Source organism: Dasypus novemcinctus, chromosome 3 (assembly GCF_030445035.2).
Source record: "Dasypus novemcinctus isolate mDasNov1 chromosome 3, mDasNov1.1.hap2, whole genome shotgun sequence".
Classification (NCBI taxonomy): Eukaryota; Metazoa; Chordata; class Mammalia; order Cingulata; family Dasypodidae; genus Dasypus; species Dasypus novemcinctus.
Window position 1 is genome coordinate 107,413,115 of NC_080675.1, and position 23,444 is coordinate 107,436,558.

At 38.0% G+C, this 23,444-nt stretch overlaps 1 protein-coding gene across 8 annotated transcripts in view; it reads left to right on the forward strand.

Annotated features, from left to right (window-relative positions):
* Positions 1-23,444, forward strand: part of CDIN1 (CDAN1 interacting nuclease 1) — a 263,141-nt gene that overhangs the window by 113,899 nt on the left and 125,798 nt on the right. For 7 of the 8 annotated variants that reach the window (XM_023586384.3, XM_023586385.3, XM_004484651.4 and 4 more), the window contains exons 6-7: positions 22,350-22,429; positions 22,791-22,840. In XM_023586384.3, the coding sequence (XP_023442152.1) occupies positions 22,350-22,429; positions 22,791-22,840 (130 nt within the window). The remainder of the gene's footprint in view (positions 1-22,349; positions 22,430-22,790; positions 22,841-23,444) is intronic. The other variant, XR_011648399.1, reaches the window with a different exon arrangement.

The window sequence follows — 23,444 nt, forward strand, 5'->3', positions numbered from 1 at the left end:
CTTCAGTTTATGCTGTTGACCACGGCCATGTAGAAAATTGCCAAGGGTATAAAATAGATGTCCTCTGCTTTCTTTGGAGTGGTTTTTCAGCACTGGTCTGTCATTTGGGGCATCAAGGTGATACACGCAGAAGAGTGTTGCTGGTAACTTTCCTTCAGAGACTAATTGCACTTCTCCCTTAACACACTTTGTTTCCAGAAGCCCCAAGAGCTTCTAGCACGACTCTTTGTCAACCCTCTCTCTCACTTTGGCACATTAGAGTGCTGCCATTGTGCCTGGCAGACTTGCTGAAAGATTAATTACAGCTGAAGAAATGTATCTTTTAACTGTCTCATTACATAAAGAATTCATAGTGAAGTTAACATCCGCATAATTTAATGATATACGGATTTTAATTATATAGTACACTGTTAGTTGTACAGCTATTTTTAGATCAGGCTACTAACTTGTTCATTTAAACGAATAGCTCATTTGCTTGAGGGGCCAAAATACAAGCTTTCTTGAAAACTCAGAGAATTTTGAGCCTCTGCAAAAATATTTTTGCCTGGTAGGATATTTGTATGGTACCTGTCTTTCCTTCTTAAAATAAGACTGACCCGTACTTTGCCTTCATCCCATAGGTGATTTGACATACTGAATTTTGAAAACTTTTTTGGTGACTAATAAAGTGCAAGGAAGACAGATCTCTATGTTGGATAATGGTCAGAAATTGAATAGCTGTGTTTTCCTTGGAAGTTGCTGAGATTTTTCTCAGGAGAATTAGATAAAAGTTATTTCTGAATAGAAGCGCTATCCCTGGCTGTAATTAGTCACATGGGCTTAGTTCCCAGGAAATACTTCTTTCAATGTAATGAAAAGTGTGGTGATTTTCATATTGTTTAACTTGCCTTTAAATTTGGTCTTTACTTCTCCCATCCCCTTTCCTAAAATTTAAGATATACAATTTTTATTGCTCTTTTCTCATTAGTGTAAGGGGCTGCCAAAAAAGTACATGTGTCCATGCCCGTCCACTCTCTCCCCCTTTTTCCATGAATTCTTCCAATCCTGGGTAACACTTTTAATGACTTAGAATTAACTGCTTTCTAATTATGCATTGAGGCAGACACCATGATTTGCTATGTGTCTTTGCCAGCAAATGGAAACACAGAAGATATAAATGAACAGGCTGCCAGAGGGAATTGTTAGAGAGATTTCCTGAAGTCATCAACTTGCAAAGAAGAGACTTGCCCCTGTCTTACTGGATAATACAAACTTGGTCATATAAGCAGTCACCATAGTGGCTTCTTTAGGAGCATCCATTTTTTTCTTTTTATAAATATGAGACACTCATGATCATATCAGGTTTTCTAGCCACTCCAGCAAATTTTGGTAGGTCTTTGCTGCCATTAACTCTCACCCATGACCTTGTACTGGATTCTTCTCTTTACTGGTGATTCATTTCTAAATGTGATTAGTAATCAAAGAAAATGTGGCATTGGTGTGGAGAAAGTGGCCATGGTGGCTGCTGGGGGTAGAGAGTGGGAGAAAGATATGTGATGTGGGGGCATTTTTGGGACTTGGAGTTGTCTGGGTGGTGCTGCAGGGACAGTTACTGGACATTGTATGTCCTCCCATGGCCCACTGGGTAGACTGTGGGAGACTGTGGGAGAGTGTGGGCTATAATGTGGACCATTGACCATGAGGTCAGCGGTGCTCAGAGATGTATTCACCAAGTGCAATGAATGTCTCACGATGATGGAGGAGGTGGTTGTTATGGGGAGGAGGAGTGAGATAAGGGGGGTGGGGGATATATGGGGACCTCATATTTTTTGAATGTAACATTAAAAAAATTAAGACAAAAAAAATGTTTCAGATTGCCTTAGAATACAGTAAAATGGGTGCTAGAGAAGGAAAGCTTGATAGTTATGAATTCACCTGGCTAGGTTAAAGTCACGACTCCTACCTGGTAGGAGTTGGGACAGTGGGCAAGTTTTAAAATGCTCCATGCTTTAGTTCTTTCCTTTTTAAGATGAAATAACTACCTCATAGATAAATTTGGAGAATTTAATGAGTTACTACATGTAAAAAGTTTAGAATGGTGCCTGACACCTGGTCAGCACTCAGTAAATGTTAGCTATTATTCCTTTTTAGAAGTGGAAACTTGTTACAGGAAAGACTGAGTGACCCCACATTCCTGAACTGACCTGGTACAAATATTAAACCAATATTTCTGAAACTTTAGAAATGTATTTCTAGCCTTTATAATTTTTGCCATATCCACCTAATACTAGGTACACTAATAATATATTATACTTACTTAATATTTGTCATTTAATTAAGTCATTTATTGAATTATATTTTTAAAAAGAAATTTGTGACTCCATCTAAATGATATGCTAGAATCTCCTGCCATAGATAGAAAGTATTTATTAAAACAATACATAACAGGTAAAGAAAAAAATATGTTTTGCATACTAGTAAAGTCACTTCACATGCCCACGCCAGTATCAAGCCCTCCTATCTGAGAAATACTGCATTAGATGTTTTGAACATTTTCTGAAGACCCCTTATGTTCCATAGATTCTTAGAATTTCATGAGAACAATGGAAAAAAAAAAACTAACGAGAAATATTCAAATTAAGTCAAATCCATTTTGTTGTCAACGTAGAGAATATAGGCAGGCCTTGGATTTTGAATAGTTTTTATTTTAATATGTCGTGAATTTGATTCAGCAATTTGTTGACTGTTTTGTGCAGAGCAACTGTGGGGTACTAACAGAATTATTTCTGCTTTTAAGCAGCTTGCCACATATCCTGATGTAAGAAGTTTCTTAGTCCTCCATGTGACCCACACATTCTCAAAGTGGACAGTATCACATAGATATATAGTATATATGTGACATTAAGACTTCATTGGAAGAGATGGCAATTAAGGGGGTAAAAATCTAAAAAGCTTCTTGGGGAGGGGGGACGTGGTAAGTTTAAGGACCATTGATGCAGTTTAAGGATCATTGATGCAGGCCAAATACAGGGCCACATAAAGCTGAGCTTGAACACTGAGACCTTCAGATTGAGTAGTAAACTTGTAAGTGTTCTTATCTTCTTGGATTAACCACAAGAAAAGCCTACTTCTTCCTCCATGTTAGAGCCCCAGATATTTAAAGATAACATTGAGGAGAGATGGCACCTTTTCTTCTACACTGTGGTGAACATTCTTTTTCTTCGTTGTTTTTTTTTTTACATGACATGGTTTTAAATCTGAACATGTTTCTCAATCTGTGAACAGATGACAAAATAATATTTAGCCAAGTACCAAATAATTGGTAGTATGGTTTCAGAGGGAGAGGAAAGCAAGTGGGTTGGAAAAACATAAGGGAAGACTTTAATGGAGGAGGTTCAGAATCGAGTTTGGTTTTGAAGTTGGGGTAAGGGGAGAGAATGAGAAAGAACTTTCCAGATGTGCAGGGAATGGGGGGGGGGTGAGTGGGGAGGGGAAATAAGTATATTCCTGGCATTAACTGGGTATTTGCTAAATATTTGTTGAGTTTATGTTTGCTGAATAAGAGTCAATGTTATATATAGAGGCTGTAGAACTGCAAATTACCTGAGACTGAGAGTCTGATCATCATGAGTGCTCATGCCTTGGAAACATCTTCTCTTGTCCTTACATAATACTTCTGTATTTGATGACCCTAGTTCAAGAAGTTATTTCTTACATGATTATGTGCTAGTTAGACAGCAGAGTTTAATTTGTCCTTATAGGTTCCCCTAATGCTAAAAGGTGTTTCTTATTCATGTTGTCAGATGGGATCATACTGCTTTGAATATCATTCCTGTGCAGTGGCTGTGATAGTGGGCTGCCTGGAGAATGTAACTGGGAATAGTTCTAACTGTAAGAGCAAGTAGGCTCCCATAGGCTATTGGCAAATTTGAAATTGTCCAGGAAAGGACACTGGCAGGCCAACCCCAGTGAAGCTATAGCTTGGGACCTTTATGGCTTTAATGTTCAGAGCCCATAAAACAGAATTTGAAAAAGAAGACCAAGTTCTACTTGGTAATTAAACTTTGCCATCTTGGACTTGGCCTTTGGAGCAGCATCATGGAGAGGCAAAGTGCTTGGTTGACTTTGGGAGAATTATCAACAGCAGCTCCCTTCCCCATCCAACCATTCATCTGCAGGGACTTTTTTACTTCAGTGGAGGAGAGCTAGGCTCTGATGCCTCATCTCTGACTGCACATGAACTTTCTTTCTAAGGACCCATCTCATCCTTATGCCCATATCTGTCCTCTCACCTAATCCTTTCCTCTCTTCTCACTCCTGCTGTCCAATATACTCTCAAACCTATTTCTGATCTTAGATTATTGGTGATCTTGTCTTTGTTTTAGTTCAAGTACAACTTAGCAAAAAGCACTCTTTGTAGTGGCCAGTCTTCAGAAACCTAAGCAGATGAGCTGCCTAGCCATTTGTCTTAGTTCCTTTCAGCATTAACTGGCCACTTATCTAGATGGGGAAAGGGAAGAATTGTATAAATCAGTATGATGTCAGTGATTCTTAGGAAAGTTTCCTATTGCTGAATTTTTCCTGTCCTTTTTTGCTGATGCTTGGAATGCCCTAAGCTAGGGTTAAAAATCCTTGTTAGAGACAGAACATAAAATGCAAATACCCCTGGAGTGGTAGCACATTAACCTATTGCTGGCAAAGGTGTAAAGGACTTCTACTAAATTCTTCCCAGAGAGCAGTTTCGATAATGGATTGTGAACTGATTGCCACAAAAGCAGGGAAAGAGCAGAGTGAGGGTAAGAAGAGAGAATCAAGAGAATCTCGCATTGCCAGATTTTGCCTTTTGAACAGATTTGTTTATGGCTGCCTCTTCAAAGCTGTGGCATGATATGCTTGATTAAAGCAGGCCCCTGACTTCATACACACCTCATAAAGTCTTTTGTTTTTCACCCTCTGGACAATAGAAACTAATATTCTGCTTATTGATAATGCCTCATTGAGAGGAAGAAGACAGGCCACACTGATCTAATACTAGCCTAAGTCACAGTATGACAATAAGAAGAGCCCAAGTTTTAAACAGCACCTTCAGTGTTTTTAATGTGTTACCTCTTTTCATCTTCACAACAGCCTTACAAGTTAGGCATTGATGTTGTGCTCTTTCATAGATAAAGAATCTAAGTTAACAGAGATTAATTAACTTGTCATTGTAATATGGCTAGTACATGGAAGAGCCAGGCTTCACACCAACTGTCTAATTCTAGACTCTCTGCTTATAACTACTGTTCCATCCTGCCTCTCTGTTTGAATGTATAGCACTATATATCTTTGCAAGTTTACCTTCCTTTTCGAAGACAAGTTTTCCCTCATTTGAGGAAGATGTGAATAGAAATTTTGGTCTAATTCTGTAGCTTCTCAGGCTAGGTCATAAAAGGCTATAAGCTTTGCCTGGTTCTCTTAGGATGCTCACTTTTGGAATCCAACTGCCAATTCATGGGTAAGTCCCAGGAGATGTTGGCAAGACTTATGGAGAGGAAACAAGGCTTGTTACCCACAGTTTTGGCTAAAGTCTCAGAAAGCACCAAACGTGTAGGTGCATCATGAAAGTGAATCTTACAGCATCCCGATGATCCATCCCAGTTGACACACATAAAGAGTAAGCTGTCCCCACCAAGTCCTGTACAAACTACAAATAATGAGCATATTAAAAATGATGTTTAAAGCTCCCCCCCCCCAAAAAAAAGAGGGTGAAGTATTTGAGAATCTATCGAAAGTGATTCTCAAACTCACAAAAACAAATTGTCTTGGGAAGCAAACTTGGCTCAACGGATAGAGTGTCCATCTACATCTGGGAGGTCTGCAGTTCAAACCCAGGACCACCTTGACCCTGTGTGGAGCTGGCCCACGTGTAGTGCTAATGCACACAAGGAGTGCCCTGCCACGCAGGGGTGTCCCCCGTGTAGGTGAGCCCCATACGCATGGAGTGCGCCCCGTAAGGAGAGCTGCCCAGTGCAAAAGAAAGTGCAGCCTGCCCAGGAGTGGCACTGCACACATGGAAAGCTAACGTAGAAAGATGACTGCAACAAAAAGAGCCACAAATTCCCAGGCTGCAGACAAGAACAGAAGTGGACACAGAGAACAGACAACTGGGATGGGGGGGAGGGGAGGGGAGAAGAATAAATAAAAATAAATCTTTAAAAAAAATGAAAAAACAACAACAACAAAAAAAACCAAATTGTCTTGTTTTCCATGCTTGAGGATTACAGAAGACAGGGTAGCAATTAATTTTGTAACCACTAATTGACCATTCTGGCAGTTTGAGATTATTTTATGAATCCCAAAAAGAGAAAGATCATGTTTGAAAACTAATCCATTCCTATGGGTGTGAAACCCATTTGACTGGATTATGTCACTGGGGTATGGTTCACTTTGAGTCTCCACCCTCTTGCTGGGTCTGATATAAAGGGAGACACAGAGACTTAGACAGACAGAGGTAAAAGGGAGCTGGCATATTTGATTCTGCAATATGAGAGAGAAGATCACTTAAGCATGAAGCTCCCAAGAAGCTGGGCCCACAGAGCAGCTCAAAAGGAGACCAGCCCTGCTATATGCCAGCCAAACTTGGGAAGAGAGCAGAACAGCCAAGACTGATTTAGGAGGCCTGGATAAAGGCAAACCCTATGCGTGGCTGCTCAAAGCTGAAATCCAAGAGACAGTTGATTTTGGAGGGGACCTCTACAGAGATTGGTAGAGACCTCTACAGAGATTGGTGGCCATCTTGCTTCACCATGTGGCAACAACGTCAGGAACTACAGAGGCTGACTTTGGTGAGAAAGCACCAGATGGTGCCTTGAGTTAGACTTTTCAAGTCCTTGGAACTGTGAGCTTTTACCCCAAATAAATACCCTTCATAAAATCCGACACATTTTTGGTACTTTGCATCAGCAGCCCTTTGGCAAACTAAAATAGCCACCTTTCCCTTTCTCTTGCCAAGCAGAATGTCATGCAGTCGTGTCTGGAGAGGTGGTTTAGATGGTTCTGTTACCCCCATTCTCACCTCCTCTCCCCTCCACATACACATTTGCCCTTCTTTCTGAATTGGTTGGTGTTCCAACTTATCCAGAGGATCTTTTCTTTATATATTTGTATAACTTTGACTCCAAAAAAGTTTTTGAAAAATGAAAGTTTCCACTAAACTTTTCTTACTAAAGCATCTTCAAAATTTCAGCAACATAGCAGAAGGAGTTTTTGTTGATGGACTGTATTCCCACTACAAAGACATCAAAATCCTCAAAAAAAGAAAAACAAACAAATAAAAAATAAACTTTGAAATACATAACCTGAAGAAATTAATCTCTAGGTACCAGAAATTGAGAATGAGTACGTATCCACAGTGGTAAACAGAGACTCATACTGTGGAGGCATAGGAATTGTTAATTTCAGATGTAGACAAGAGGGCTAGGATTTTTAACTCCCAGAGTTAAAATGGGCAGTCAGTGGTTGAAATTCTGCCTCTACATTTAGCCCAAACCATGGAAAAAGAACTAGGAAGACTCTGCTTGCCTGGAGAAAATGGCAAGGAAGCTTTCTTTCTATATATGGCTTTGAGCTGTAGACAAGTAAGGGAAAGAGTATGAGGTTAGGACAGAGAAAATTGGAAACATAGGTCAGCTTCATTTGTGGCAAATTTACACTCTTGTTTACTGCAGGAAACCCAAACAAAGAAATTAACAATAAAACTGGTTTCTGCAGAAGTAAACAGAAGTAAAATTTTTAGCTTACAGTAAAAATTTACAAACCAAGTGAGGAAATCAACTACCGTGGGGAAGAGAAATAGATACATATATAGATAAATGGAAAAATAGCATACTATGTACTGGGGATGAAAAAATGAAGAGACTACAAAATAAATCTATAATATAAAGTACATAAAGTATAAGATAGATCTACCAAATAAAATATATCTAAAATGATTGAATAAATAAAATGTAAGATGATAGTGGGATAAATGAAAGGGTATAATAGCACAGAAAAACAGGTAGCTTTAAAAAAAAAGAAAATTTAGAAATGATAGTTACTGAAGATAAAAGATAAGTATTAGCCAAAAAGAGTAGAAGATTAGAAAAAAATTAGAATAGGAATAAAATTAGAGTAGGAAAAAAATTAGCAATCTCTAAGATGAATATAAGGAAAATACCTTGAGTAAAATACAAAAGAAAAAAGGGGAAATAGAAACAAGAGTTGAAAGATAGAGGAAATAGAATGAGACCCTCTAATGGAAGAACTTCAGAAGGAGAGAATGGAGCACATAGATACAGTAGCTCAGAATTTTCCAAACTGGTAATATCCTTGGGTTCATGAAGTATAACTAATCTCAGACAAGCTAAATAAAAATGAGCCACACACAGGCACCCAGTGATGAAATAGTTGCCCATCAAATTTCCAAAAGCAACCAGGGATAAAAGACAAATTACTTACATAGGAATTACTGTTAGACAGACAATAGAGTTCTCATCAATAACAGGAGATGCCAAGAGACAGTGGAATTATTTCTTTAAAGTGTGAAATAAAATAACCTTTAGATTATAATTCTATACCCAGCTATATTACCATTCAGAAGTGAGAATGAAGTAAAGATATTTTCAGACAAGATAAAATTAAGAGATTTCACTACTCACTGACTTCTAAGAACTCTAAGAACTAATAAATAGGGTTCTTCAGTAAGAATATTGAGCCCCAAAGTAGAGAATAAGATTCCAGAAGCAATGCTGAACAAGGAAATTGGCAATCATGTTGATAAACTAAGCACTGAATGTTTTTAAGGAAAGCAGAGACTAACTGGGAAATTATGTTTAAAAGCAAGGTGGTTAAGCAAAGATAATAGACTGGTGTGCATGTCTGTGTATGTCGCAGGGTTGGTTCCTAATGGGAGCATGTGTAGGGGCAGGAGTAAATGCATTCTGAATTCCTTATATATATTCAGGATGACAAAGGAGATAATGATGAAGATTAGATATTGATTCAGTTAAAACATTTTTGAGAGGACCAATAAAGAAATAGAAGTGGAAATGGCCTGTTGGGCATATTTAGAACCCTGTACCCCCAAAATAGGAACTTCATTTCTTTTTCAAGACATAGAAAGCATTTATAAAATATGTGTTTACATGTAGTAAAACAAAGCAAATCAAATAAATACCAAATAACTAACATTCTCTTCTTTTACCATAATACAATCAAATTAGAAAGAGTAAAATGCTAAGTAATCTTTTAAATAACTTACAAACTAAAAGTGAAATCATAACAGAAACTACAAATATTTATAAATAAATGACAAAACTTGTGGGATGTAGCAAAAGCAGAATTTAGAGGAAAAATTATAGCCTCAAAAAAGCATGTATTAAATAAAAGATTGAAAATGCATTTTATAAAAATAGTAAGTTAAAAGAATAATGGGGCAAACTCAAAGAAAGTAGAAAGAAGAAAATAATGATGACAAAAGGATAAATTAAATAGGACGGAAATAGTGCAGTAGACAGGATAAGCAAAGCCAAAATTTGGTTTCTTGAAAATACTGATAAAATAAACCAACCTCTGGCAAGGCTGGTGAATAAAAAAAAAGAGTTCATACAAATAAATAATATTATACCTATAAAAGTAAATTTAACTGCAATTCCAGAACTGCAGTTTAAAATTATAACTAAAATATTCTATGCAAATGAATTTTAAAAATAGTGAGTGACCAATTTTCCTGAAACATATAAATTATCAAATTTGACTTAAGAAGAAATAAAAAAGCAGAGATCTTATCCATTAAAAAAAATTGATTTTGCAGACACAAACGCAGTAGGCCAGATAGTTTTGCAGGCAAGGTTTATCAAACCTTTAAGAAGTAGTCTATCCTAATCATACACAAACTCGTACAGAGATTAAAGGGGGGAAACCTTTTGTGAGGTCAGAATGATCATGATACAAAACTTGCGTAAGGATAGAAGGAAAAATGAAAATCGTATGCCAGTTTTACTTATTATACCTATGTTTAAGCCCAACTAAAATGTTAAGCAGTCCAGCAATAGATACGATCAATAGGATTGAATGGACTGTTTAACATTAGAAAATCTTTAAAGAGGAACATACTTACATATCATAGGAGAATAATATATGATCGTTTCAGTAAAGGCAAAGGATGTTGTTAGATAAAATTAAATACCCATTCGTGATGAAAGTTTAGCAAACTGGGAATGGAAAGGAACATCATTAATTTTATGTAAGTTATCCAGTAAAAACCTAGAACAAGCATCACATTGGGAAACATTTGGAAGTATCCTTTTCAAAGCTAGGAATAGTATAAGAATTCCTATTATAACTTCCTTGGCACCCCTGTCCTGGAGGCCTTAGTCAAAAGAATAAGACAGAAAAAAATAATAAAATATAAATTCTAGAAAGGAAAAATAAAAGTTGTTTTTATTTGCATGCAGAGACTCCACAAATTATTAGAACCATCTCAGAGTTTATTAAATTTACTGGATATGTGACTATATTAGTTTGTTGGGCTGCTATGACAAATTCCATGCAGTGGGTTGGTTTAAATAACATTAATTTATTGGCTCACGGTTTGAGAGACCACAAGTCCCAAATCAAGACATCAGCAGGCCATGCTTTCTCTTAGAGCATTCTGATGATGGCATGCTGCAATCCTTGGGGTTGCTTGATTTTCATCTCTGCCTCCATCATGTAGTCTCTTCTGTGGCTTTCTCTGACTGCTGGCTTCCCTGTCTTCTAGCTTCTAGCTTCTCTGCTGTATCCAAATTTTCCCTCTTTTTAAGGCCTCCAGTAATACGGATTAAGATCTACACTGATTTAGTTTGCCCACACTCAAATGGGATCTTAGAAGACCCTATTCACAAGTGAGTCCACACCTTAACTGATAATACATCTTCAAGGGATCATATTTACGAAGGTTCATACCCACAGAAACAGATTAAGATTAAGAACGTGACTTGTTGGGGTACATGAGTCACCCTACTACAGTGATCAACATAAAAATTAATAGTGTTCCTATACACTAACAATAGTCAGCTAGAAGAATGGCCTAAAATAGATAACATTCACAATGACAACAAAAATCATATGGCAACTTAGAAAAAATCTAACAAATTAAGTGTAAAAGTTGTTTAGAAGAAGAACATAAATTTTATTAGAGGCTTGTAAAAGAAAGCATTACTAAACAAAAAGGTATGCCATGGTCACTGTCATACAAATAATCTCCTCAAATTAATCTTTGAATTCAATTAAGGTCTAATGAAAAATCACAACAGTATTTTCCATGGAACACAAGCTGATCTTCAAATGAAAAAGGAAGGTTAAAGGGCCAAGAATTATTAAGATTACTAAAGAAGAATAAGAATTTTTTCTACCAATATCATCAATATAGGGATAGACAAACAGACCAGTAGAACAGGTCAGAGTCCAGAAACAGACCATCATATATATGGGCATAAGGTACATACTCAATAGATGGTGCTTGGGCAATTAATTATCCCATATAGAAAAAAAAGGTAAAATTAGATCCATGCCTCACAACTTACACAAAAATAAATTCCATGTAAATTAAAGTTTTAAATATGAAAAGCAAAACTTTTAGGAGAAAATGTGAGCAAATAAGACACTTGGGTCAGAAAAGATATTTTTAAAATCTTTGACAATCCTTCCTTCATAAGGCCCTCATAAAAGATTGATGAATTTGAGTACAATAAAATTTAAATCTAACATACCACGCTTATCACCATTTGTGTAAACAAATGTAAAGGTAAAACAACAGCCAGGGATAACCTATTTGCTATCCAACTAAATGGCTGTATTAGTATCCAGATTTAGAAGAAAAAGGCCAAGTCTCGAAGCCAAACTCAGCATGTAAATGCAATGCCTTCCCCCCAGCGTGGGACATGACACCCGGGGATGAGCCTCCCTGGCAACGAGGGACCACTATCAACTGCCAACTGATGATGCAACTGGAAAATGACCTTATACGGAAGGTTCAATGCGGATCAGCAGAATATCCATGTCTACATAAAATACCATGACTTTAAAATGCTGTTTGACCTAAAGTAAGGGGGAAATGGAAAGGAGAAATGAGTTTATATGGCTACGAGTTTCTAAAAAAGAGTCTGGAGGCTGGCAGAAGGTTTGCCCTCATGCACAACTGAGCAGAGTCAGAGAGACAGATAAAGCAGATACAACCCCCAGATATTGGTTCCTTTGAGGGCTAAAGAGACCCATGGGAGTTATGGTCATGGCCGATGGGGTTAACTACCAGGGCAGATGGCCCCTCTTTGGAAATGGTGTTTATGTGCGATGAATCTGGACTCAGATGGGATCTCCCTTCATAAGACTTTCATGCTAATGTGCTGGAGGTGCAGTTAATGTTGGGGTTTAAGATATATTTAGGGGATTTGAATCTCTGGACTGACAATGTGATAGCCAGATCCTGAGCCTCAACAGACTCCAGCACCTACAATCTGATTTATTGGACTTACCACACTCAGCTAAGATGGAGGTGAAGAAGGACAACCACCACACCATGGAGCCTAGAGTGATTACAACTGAAAATGGGAGGATTGCATCCAGCATCCAGGTGGAATCTGAGCCTCCTCTTGACATAAAGGTGCAATGGACACAACCAATCCAGTGTCCACATAGAAGAGGTGGCATTGGATTGGGAAAAGTGGACATAATGGACAAAGGGTATGGGGAAAGGCAGGAAGAGATGAGAGGTGGAGGCGTCTTCGGGACATGGAGCTGCCCTGGATGGTGCTTCAGAGGTAATCACCGGACATTGTAAATCCTCACAGGGCCTACATGATGGAATAGAGGAGAGTATGGGCCATGATGTGAACCAATGTATATGAGGTGCAGAGGTGCCCAAAGATGTACTTACCAAATCCAATGGATGTGTCATGATGATGGGAACGAGTGTTGTTGGGGGGGCGGAGGGGGGGGGTGGGGGGGTGGGGTTGAATGGGACCTCACATATATATTTTTAATGTAATATTATTACAAAGTCAATAAAAAATAAAAAAATTAATAAAAAAAAAAATATCACTAATCCATAACAGTAAAAAAAAAAAAAAAAAGAAGAAAAAGGCCACAGTGACCCCCAACCCTGGCCACCATTGAACAAATGATATAAGCAGTCAATTCTGGAAGAGGAAACTTGAATGGCAAATATGAAAATATGCTCATTCCTATGGAAAATTTAATCAGAGAAGTGTATATTAATACTATCATGAAATATCAATTCATATCCATCAAATTTATAAAAAATTTAAAATTAACACCACCTGTTGGCATGGCTATGGAAAAATGATAACTCTCATTTGCTTCTAGCTGGAATTTATTTAATTTGGAGAATCATTTAGGACTAGCTAGTAAAGTTGAAGATGCATATAACCTACCACTTGAAAACCTTCGAAAAACTCTTGAGAAGAAACCTAAGTAGCCATGCTTAGAAATGTTCATTACAACGCCCTAATGAGCAAAACGGGAAACCACCTAAATGTCACATCCAAGATAAAGGGTAATGAATGTAATACATTCATCAGCAAAACCATATATCAATTTAGTTAACTAGGCCTAAATATTTTGACATGAATACAACTAGAAAAGTAAATTGTGAATGAAAAATGTTGAGATACAAAAGGATATGTATAGTATACCATTATGCAAACTTTAAAATGCAAAATAATGTTAGCATTATTTATAGTTGCATATACACTTGGTAACAGCGAGACCTTGGATGGGATTGAGAGATCTCAACAGGAGGATAGTGGTTACCTCTATGTTTTATTTTTCTTAAAAAGGTAACAAATGCAGCTAAATGTTTACATATATTACATCATGGTGGTATGTGTATGGATATTTCTTATATTAGGTTTCTGACTTATTTATGTTTAGAAATGTTCCACAATAAAAAGATCATAGTTTTTACCTAGGCATTATTCCTTGATCTACACATTGCTTTTCGCCCATCCTCTGTATCATGCTTTAATAAGTACCAGCTCTCTCCTGTTCTTGTGGATCTAGCTCTAAGTGATTCATGCATTCTTGCTCTGTACTTCCTTACTGGGAAAGTGAAGTCCCAACCCCTGAAGCAATGTCAGGGTAAACTGAACTCAACAGAACAAATGCCTCTAACGAAGGTTAGGCTAACTCCTGCCCATTGTGGTCAGAAACACAGGATGCAAACTTTATCAGAGTTGGTCGCTGGGCTGTGAAAGGCAAAGTCTTCCTGAGGCCTCTCATCCCCAGGCATCCAAAGATTGTCCTGCTGCCTTTACTTGCCCAGTTAATGTTGTTTTCCATCTCTTTAAGATGGCAGTTCCTGAGCTTCAGGATATGTGTGAAAAAGTGGGTTTCCACTCCCTGGCTCAATTTGAGACACAGACGTATTTTCCTAATTCCTGACTGTTCAGATCAGTGTGTGAAGGACAGGAGTGTTCTGGGTCCGCATCAGAGGCTTTGCATCCTATTTGTTAGTTCTTTCTCTCCTTCGCCCAAAGTAGCAGGTTGTCTGAAGAGAAAAGATATTTCATTGAGTTTAAAATGAATGTGGATTCAAAATATATAGTTTTTTCTGTTCAATTAAAAATAGCCAGCCTCTTCTCATGAGCATCCTTTAATTTGAATGGTGCTCTGCTCAAAACATTTAAACAATATTTTTTAAATGTATTGGCACACAACTATGTGATTATACCAAATACTGTTGACTATATACTTTGGGTGGATGGTAGGCTTTATTAATATGTATCAATAAAATTGATTTTAAAATGTGTTGCCTTTAATTCTTAATATTGTTAATCACAGTATACTAAAAGTTATATTGTAAGGAAAATTGTCGCCATTGGTTTCTTTTTTCTTTAATATGTCCCTGTTTTCCCCTAATAAAATAAATGACCTATTCTAATGTCCAAGAGTATTGCTCCTCCTCTTTTCAAAAAGAATCTCTGTTTTATGATTTTCTATATAGCTTGGTATGAGGTCAGTAATTTTCCATAAGGATAGCATTTTCTGCCATGCTGTCTGACAGTTTATATATTAATAATCTTTTCCTCACTTGGATATGAGAGTTAGTGGTATTAACACCTTTGCAGTAACCAAGTAGGTTTGGAGAGGCCCTGTTTTTTCCTTGAGATATTGATAGCCTCATTGGTAACGTAAAAGAAAGTGTGCCATTTCCGTCTGGTAGCCGATTGGCAGATGAGGGCAACTGCCCTTAAAGAAGGTAGCCAAATACACTCGGGACTGCTTTGGTCTCTTCCAGCTGGCCAGGCCTTAGAATTAAGTTGGGAAAACTAATTGTGTTTAGCACCCACAATATTATCTATTTAATAACAGAGGTGCAACAGTCTATCTTTTTTACAGTAAGACAGTTTGCTGCTTCATATTCCCAGTGTTTGTACCACTTATCCGTGGTAATTTTTTCAAAAACAATTGGGCCCAATTTAAGTTTTAAGAAACAAATGCTTGAGCCCTATGCATTGTAGCTATTTTCTCTAGAGATTCACAAGAACCCTTTAAGGTAGTCAGATCAGATAATATCACTCTTTACGGATGAAGACATTGAATTTGAGAGGCTACATCACTTGACCAGGCTACAGAGTTAGTTGTAAAGATAGGACTGGATAGGATTCCACAGGTGATGCTTTTTTTGTTTTGTTTTTTACAGTTCTTAGCTTCTGCAGTAGCAGTACAAACACATGTTTACAAATGGCTGTTTGTAAGTACATAAATGATGCTATAAGCTCATACTTATACAACTAAGAATAGGCAATAATTAAACTAATTTTACTTCATTTGTTCATTGTGGACTCAGCGCCATGCTTAAGTGAGTGAGATGCAATTTCCTTATTTCTTTCCACAGTATTTACTAAGATTTATCATATCTGTCAGTGTTCTTGTGAACTAGATTAAAAAACATAATTTAGGAACAACCAGTTAGATGGTGGCTGAGTAAGGAGCTCCTAAAGTCAGCTCTTGCTCCAGGGCAGTTAGTAAATACCCAGAGCTATGTGAGCTAGCTTTAGCACCTGTTTGGGGGCTTCAGGAGGCCAGAAGGGCAACCTGCAACATACTTGAAGGAATGGAAGGAGGAGACTGCCCATCTGCAGAGAAGACTCATAAGTAGAGCACTCCACGCCATGGAGGCTGGTGCCCATCCTCTACTGGAGGCACAAGCCACCTCGGGAGCTGTTCCACAGCTGGAATTGAAAGCTCCACTTCCCAAAAATGGGAGAGGAAGAGACGGTTGGGCACCAACTTCAGCTACTGATGAGTAAATTCAGTGGGCTAAATTATAATCCTGAGAACAACTAAAGTTTGAGCCTATCCAAGTAGAAAGAGGCCGGGAGCCGCCATCTTAACTCCGTTCCTGGCACGAAGGGAAGCGGGGGTGACCTGAGAATCACAGTGCTGGTGGGGGCTGGCTTCTTTCCATCCAGGTCAGATTGCAGGTCTAGCCTAAGACCCAGTGCCACCTCTGATAGGGAGGAAGCTGAAGGGACCTGCGCCAGCCTCTCTGGGAAATTGCCAGCCAAACTGCAGAGGCCGGTGATTGTCCTACTCTGATGGCACAAGCTGCCCCAGGAGCTGTTCTGTGATTGGAACTGGAAGTTCCATTTCCCGAAAACAGGGGAGGAGGAGACGGTTGGCAGCCAATTTCAGCTACTGATTGGTAGACTTGGATGGCTAAGGAATAACCCAAGGAACAGCTGGGGTGTGAATCTGTCCAAGTTGGAAAGGAAAGAGGCCAGTGGCTGCCATTTTGACTCCACTCCCAGATTGAGGGGACACCTGGTTGACCAAATATCACAATGAGGGTAGGAACCGGTTTCTTTCACCCAGATCAGCCTGCCTAGGCTTCAGCCCAACCTCTGGCGGAAGGAGGCTGGCTAGCTCGGCACCAGCCTATCCAGGTAATGTTGGGTACCTTTGGCTGCCACAAACTGAATAATCTGGAGTCTTCCAGGACAACTTGGACCCACACTGCATAGATTGCTGCCCACACTTGCAGCTCCAGCCCCGCCCCAGGCAGGGGAGAAAGGGGCTTGAAGCTTCATCAGTCTCTCTGGGCAACCACCGTCTAGGCCTGGACGACTTGGATTATTCCACACAACTGTGACTCTGTCCCACCCTCTGGGAAAGGAGACAGTTGGGAGAAGCTTTATCGGTCCCTGGGGCAATGAGGGCAGCTTGAGCCTCCACAGTTTATAGCACCAATTACATCCTTGGCTCCTACTCCACAACCAGCAAGGGAGAAAGTACAGAAAGCTCTAAACTAAAGAGAAAAACTGCACCCAGAACAAATACTCTAGTAAGCCAGATGCCAAGACACCAACCAAAATCCCAGTTCACACCAAGAAACAGGAAGCTATGGCCCAGTTAAAAGAACAAGATAAGCTTCCAGATGACATAAAGAAGTTGAGACAACTAATCATAGATGTTCAAACAGATCTCCTTAATAAATTCAATGAAATGGTTAGGGAGATTATGGATATTAAGAAGACACTGAATGAGCTCAAAGAAGAATTTGAAAGCATGCATAGAAAAATAGCAGATCTTATGGGAATGAAAGGTGCAATAAATGAAATTTTAAAAACATTGGAATCATGTAATAGCAGATTTGAGGAGGCAGAAGAAAGGATTGGTGAGCTTGAAGAAAAAGCCTCTGAAAGTGAACATACAGAAGAACAGATGGAGAAAAGAATGGAAAAAATTGAACAATGTCTCGGAACTAAACAACAGCAAGAGATGTGCAAACAGATGAGTCATGGGTGTCCCAGAAGGAGAAGAGAAGGAAAAGGAGCAGAAGGAATATTTAAAGAGTAATGTTAGAAAATTTCCCAACCCTACTGAAAGACATAGATATTCATGTCCAAGAAGCACAACATACTACCATCCAAAAATCTGAATAGACCAACTCGGAGACACATACTAATCAGAATGTCAAATGCCAAAGACAAGGAGAGAATTCTGAGAACAGCAAGAGAAAAGCAATGCATACCATGTAAGGGATACTCAATAGGATTTTAAGTGCTGATTTCTCACCGGAAACCATGGAGGCAAGAAGACAGTGACATGATATATTTAAGATACTACGAGAGAAAAACTTCCAGCCAAGAATTTTGTATCCAGCAAGACTGTCTTTCAAAAATGAGGGCAAGATTAGATATTTACAGATAAACAGAAACTGAGAGAATTTCTAAGCAAGAGACCAGATTTTCAGGAAATACTAAAGGGTGTGCTAGAACCTGAAAAGAAAAGACAGGAGAGGCCTGGAAAAGAGTCTAGAAATGAAGATTATATCAATAAATGTAACTTAAAGTGTCAAAAGAGTGGGAAAATTAAATATGACAGATAAAACTCAAATAGGAATAAATTTAACCAACAATGTAAAGCACTTGTTTTCACAAAACTGCAACCCAATGTTAAAAGAAATCCAAAAAGTCCTAAATAACTGGAAGAACATTCTATGCTCATGGATTGGAAGACTAAATATCATTAAGGTGTCAGTTCTACTCAAATTGATATACAGATTCAATGCAACCCTGATAAAAATTCCACCAGCATTAAAAAAAAAAAAAAAAGGGAAGCGGAGTTGGTCCAATGGCTAGGGCATCTGCCTACCACATGGGAGGTCCAAGGTTCAAACCCAGGGAATCCTGACCCATGTGGTGTGCTGGCCCACACACAGTGCTGGTGCACTCAAGGAGTGCCCTGCCATACAAGGGTGTCCTCCACATAGGGGAGCCCCACGTGCAAGGAGTGCACCCTGTAAGGAGAACCACCCAGTGCAAAAAAAGTACAACCTGCTGAGGAATGGCGCCGCACACACTGAGAGCTGATGCAGCAAGGTGACGCAACGAAAATGAGACACAGATTCCGGGTGCCAGTGACAAGAATACAAGCTGACACAGAAGAATACACAGTGAATGAGCACAGAGAGCAGACAACTGAGGGGGAGGAGGCGGGGAAAGGGAGAGAAATAAATAAAAAATCTTTTAAAAAAAATTGAAAACACAATTATCAAATTTATTTGGAATAGCCAGAAACATAAAAGGAAAACTGAACCCTCATCTCTGAACTTTCCATCATACTACCAAGCTATAGTGGTAAAAACAACATGGTGGTGGCATAAAGACAGACACATAGACCAATGGAACCAAACTGATGTCTCAGAAACAGACCCTCACATATATGGTCAATGATTTTTGACTAGCCTGTCAAACCCACACAGCTCAAGCAGAACAGTCCACTCAGCAAAATGGTGTTGAAAGAACTGGATATCCACAGCTGAAAGTGGGAAAGAGGACCTCTATCTCTCACCTTATCCAAAAATTAACTCAAAATGGATCAAAATCCTAAAAATAAAAGCAAGAACCATAAAACACCTAGAAGAAATTGTAGGAAATATCTTCAAGACCTGATGGTAAGTGGTGGATTAACAGAGGTAAGAGGACTGAGTGGACTAAAGATGTTTAATGTATATAGAAGTTTTAATTAGCTTTACTGTAATAGTGTGGAAATGTATAGAATGGATGGTAAGAAATAGTGAGTAATAGCTATTTTATAAATGGGGATGTGGCTGAAAATGGTAGTCTGGGTATGTAAGTGCCAACTAACAGAATGCTAGAGAATAATCTAGGAACTGAATAGCACAGTAAACCAAGAGGTGGATGAGAATTGTGGTTGATGGTACAGATGCAAAAGTGTCCTTTGTGAGCCAGAGAGCAAATGTATATCACTACTGCAGGGTGTTGGGAATTCATGGAAAAAATAAACTGGAATGACCTATGGACTGTGTTTACCAGTAATAATATAATATTCTTGCATCTATGCAAAAGATGTACTGCATTGGTAATGGGGCAGTATGGAAAATGTGAGCTAACTGTATACTATGGACATAGTAACAATCAGATGATATTATCTTATCTGTAAGAAATATTCCACCACAGTGTGGTGTGTTGATAGAGGAGTGTTGTTTGGGAATTCTGCACATGTACATGATTGTTTTGTAAGTTTACAACTTCTATCATAAAAGATATATTTAAAAAATAATAATAGGGTGGGTTGGGGGAAAAACACACCAAATGTAAGATAAGGACTATGATTATTAGTAAGATTTTGACAGTGTTGTTTCATAGTTTGTAACAAACATCTCATGACAATGCAAGGTGTTGGTAGAGGGTTGATGTATGGGACTCCTGTATGATGTTATGCATATATGCTTTGTAAGTTCACAACTTTCACTATACACTTAATTGTTTATGTATGTTTATATATAAATGATATAAAGATAATAGTAGAGAGGATTAGAGGAAAATACTTTGGTTAGTAGTAATATTTTGACAATGCACTTTAATCATTAGTTAAAAAACTTTAACAAGATGTTGATGGTAGAGTGAGGTATGAGAGTCCTGTATATATTTGTTTTGTAAGTTCACAACTACTACTATACACTTATTGTTTATGTATTTGTGTGTGTTATATATTTCAATAAATTATGTTAAAAAATAAACAAACTTTAGGGGGAGAAAAAAACAATCTAAAAAAGAGAGTCCAAACATCACTTCAGAACCTGAATAAAATTGGCTCTCTGGTTTATGTACATTCCATTAACTAGATACATACCCAATATGTGTTCCAGTTTGTGCTGTGTGGATTGAACCCAAAGCCATTTTTGCTAAATAGTTGGGAATGATTCTGCTGGAGGACCTGAAAGAATTCATTCTTAGGCCACACTAGACTTAACTTCAGAGAATGCTTTTCCCAGACCAGTCTAAAGATTTTCCTTCCTCCCCCTCATTAAGAGGACTCATCCAGGGCAACTAATGAGGAGATGATGAACAACCACCATACCAAGCAACCGAGAGAATCTACAGCTGCAAGCAAGAGTTCCATCCATCAGCCATGTGGGATCAAAGCTCCCTCTCATTTAGAAGTGGAGTGGGCATCACCATCCCAGTATCCTCAGGATTGGGGAATAAATTATGGACTAAAGTAGACTTACTAGTATTCTGCTACAGACTTACTGTGATTCTACCAATAGAAGAACTTTTACCATTGATGTGGTGGCTATGGCCATTGGAGGTTCTGAGGGCAGGGAAAGGGAAAAACAGGTGTAATTGGGGGCATTTTCAGGACTTGGGAATTATCCTGAATGACATTGCAATGACAGATACAGGCCATTATATATCTTGCTGTAACCTACAAAATCAGGTGGGAGAGAGTATAAACTACAATGTAAACTATACTCCATGCTTGATGTCACTGTTCCAAATGTGTTCAGTTAAAATGAATGTACCACACTATTATAGCATGCTATTAATGTGGGAAAATGTGAGAGGTGCGGGTAACCAGACATATGGGAATGCCCTATTTTTTTTATATATATATATATAACATTTATGTAATCTAAGTATCTTTTTAAAAAAAAAAATTTAAATTTCCTCATAGGAACAATGTTATTTAAAAGATGATTATGTTATTGGGGTATCCCACAAAATGTGCCTAACTCATTAAAAAGTATCTTAACAGTAAAAAAAAAAAAAAAAAAAAAAAGGCATTCTAGCCAAATTGGCTGCCACCTGCCCACAGTAAACAGCCAGGACTGGATCGCCCACCTTTGCTTTGAAAGGATGTAGCATTGTCATTAGATGCCTCTCTTAGAGCCCAGTTCCCTGGGGATATGGTCAGATTAATTTGCAAATGCAAATGGTGAAACATGTTTTGGGAGAAAAACTCATACGTATTTTTTTCTTATTAAAGAGTTCTTCGATTGTCAGTCAGTTTTACTTTTCTCACCTGCGAAATGGGCATAACATTTTATGGCAGTGATAAGGATTATTTTGGACAGGTTTAGAATACAGAGATGACTTCTTGGCCAAAAGTTATTTTTGTTGACATTACTAAAGTCTTTGAGTCTGACCTGCCTTCTCTAAGTTCTCTGTACATATTCTTGATTATAAAATACCTACCTGAAAAAGTTAAATGTTTTCTTCCCTGATTGTTTTTGTTCTTGTTTTTGTTTTCCACGTGGGCTTTTCCAAAACTAATGTTTCTGTAAAGAGACATATGCTTTAGGTCTGTACTTGTTAATTTACCTTGGAAAAATTAGGTCATCATCAAATCTGGTAATGTGGTTTATTAACTTGGCAAAATGGTCTAAAAGCTTCCCTTAGGAAAAAAAAGGAAAAAAAATTATTAGTATCGGTAATGTTTTCATTTTCATGGTTTCTGTATATATAGGTATATGTCAGTTCTCATGTTGCACTAAAAGTATGTTGACTGTCTGCTAACAGTTCATCTCTTTTCTTCTACAGCCTCCAAGTCTGTTATAAACAGTATGCTACGGGACCCTTCTCAGATTCCAGATGGAGTTCTAGCAAATCAGGTCTATCAGGTATTAATCACAGCTGTCTATTTTCAGTGGCAATGCTGTTATCTGCCTAGCAGAGTAAAGGATTTTAAACCTCATTTAATTACTGTCATCATAAACTATCACTGAGGTCAGGGTGCACCATAAATGGCAATGCAATATTTGCAAGAGGAGCATTTCACTTTTTAATAGCCTGCTTTTATAGTGAATAAAAAGCATGCAATTTTTGTTTTCTGTGATTAAATCTCAACAGCCTTTTGATAGCCCTCCTCCCCCTCCCCATTTTTTTTTTAAAGAAAAGTAATTACTGGTTTTAGGATACTGTTTAACTGTAATCGTTTTTTTAGTCAACCTGTCCCACACCCCTTCTCTTATTTTTCTGCAGTGCATTGTGAACGATTGCTGTTATGGACCACTGGTGGACTGCATCAAACAGTATCCTTTCCCATAAAATTTTAGGTGCACAATTGACGAGCTTAGACTCAGTGGAGGAGATGTGTCTAGCTTTAACCTGACATAAAGTTCTGCTTCACAAAACACATTTCATACTCTTCTATTTTATATTCAATCAACTAGAGGGTCATTGCAGACAATTCTTTTCTAAAGCTTAAGAAAAATCAGATGGGCCATGGGAAGATGTCAGTTCAGCACTTGCACATTCACATGCCTATTTCAAACTGCTTGGCTTTCAATGAGTTTAAAGGTACAGAGTCATCAGGCAGGTAACGTACTGACTTGGACTGTGTTTAGCCATTACAGTGAACATTTTAAAAAAACTCTTCTCAAATGAAACTTCGTTGAGATGAACATTTTAAAAATACAATAAAGGTCCATTTCAAGTGAACCAAATTCAGTAGATTTTACCAGAATAAAATTTGAGCCAGGAGTTAAAGGTAATGATGTTAGTAAAATGCTGCCAGAAACCATCACATTTTAAAGGGCATAGATTCTTTTTGCTTAAATGCTGAATAAAATCTGAATTGTCATTTTGAGTCATAAAAAAAATTATTTTTTCGAGAAACCAAGCCAGTTTTCCCTC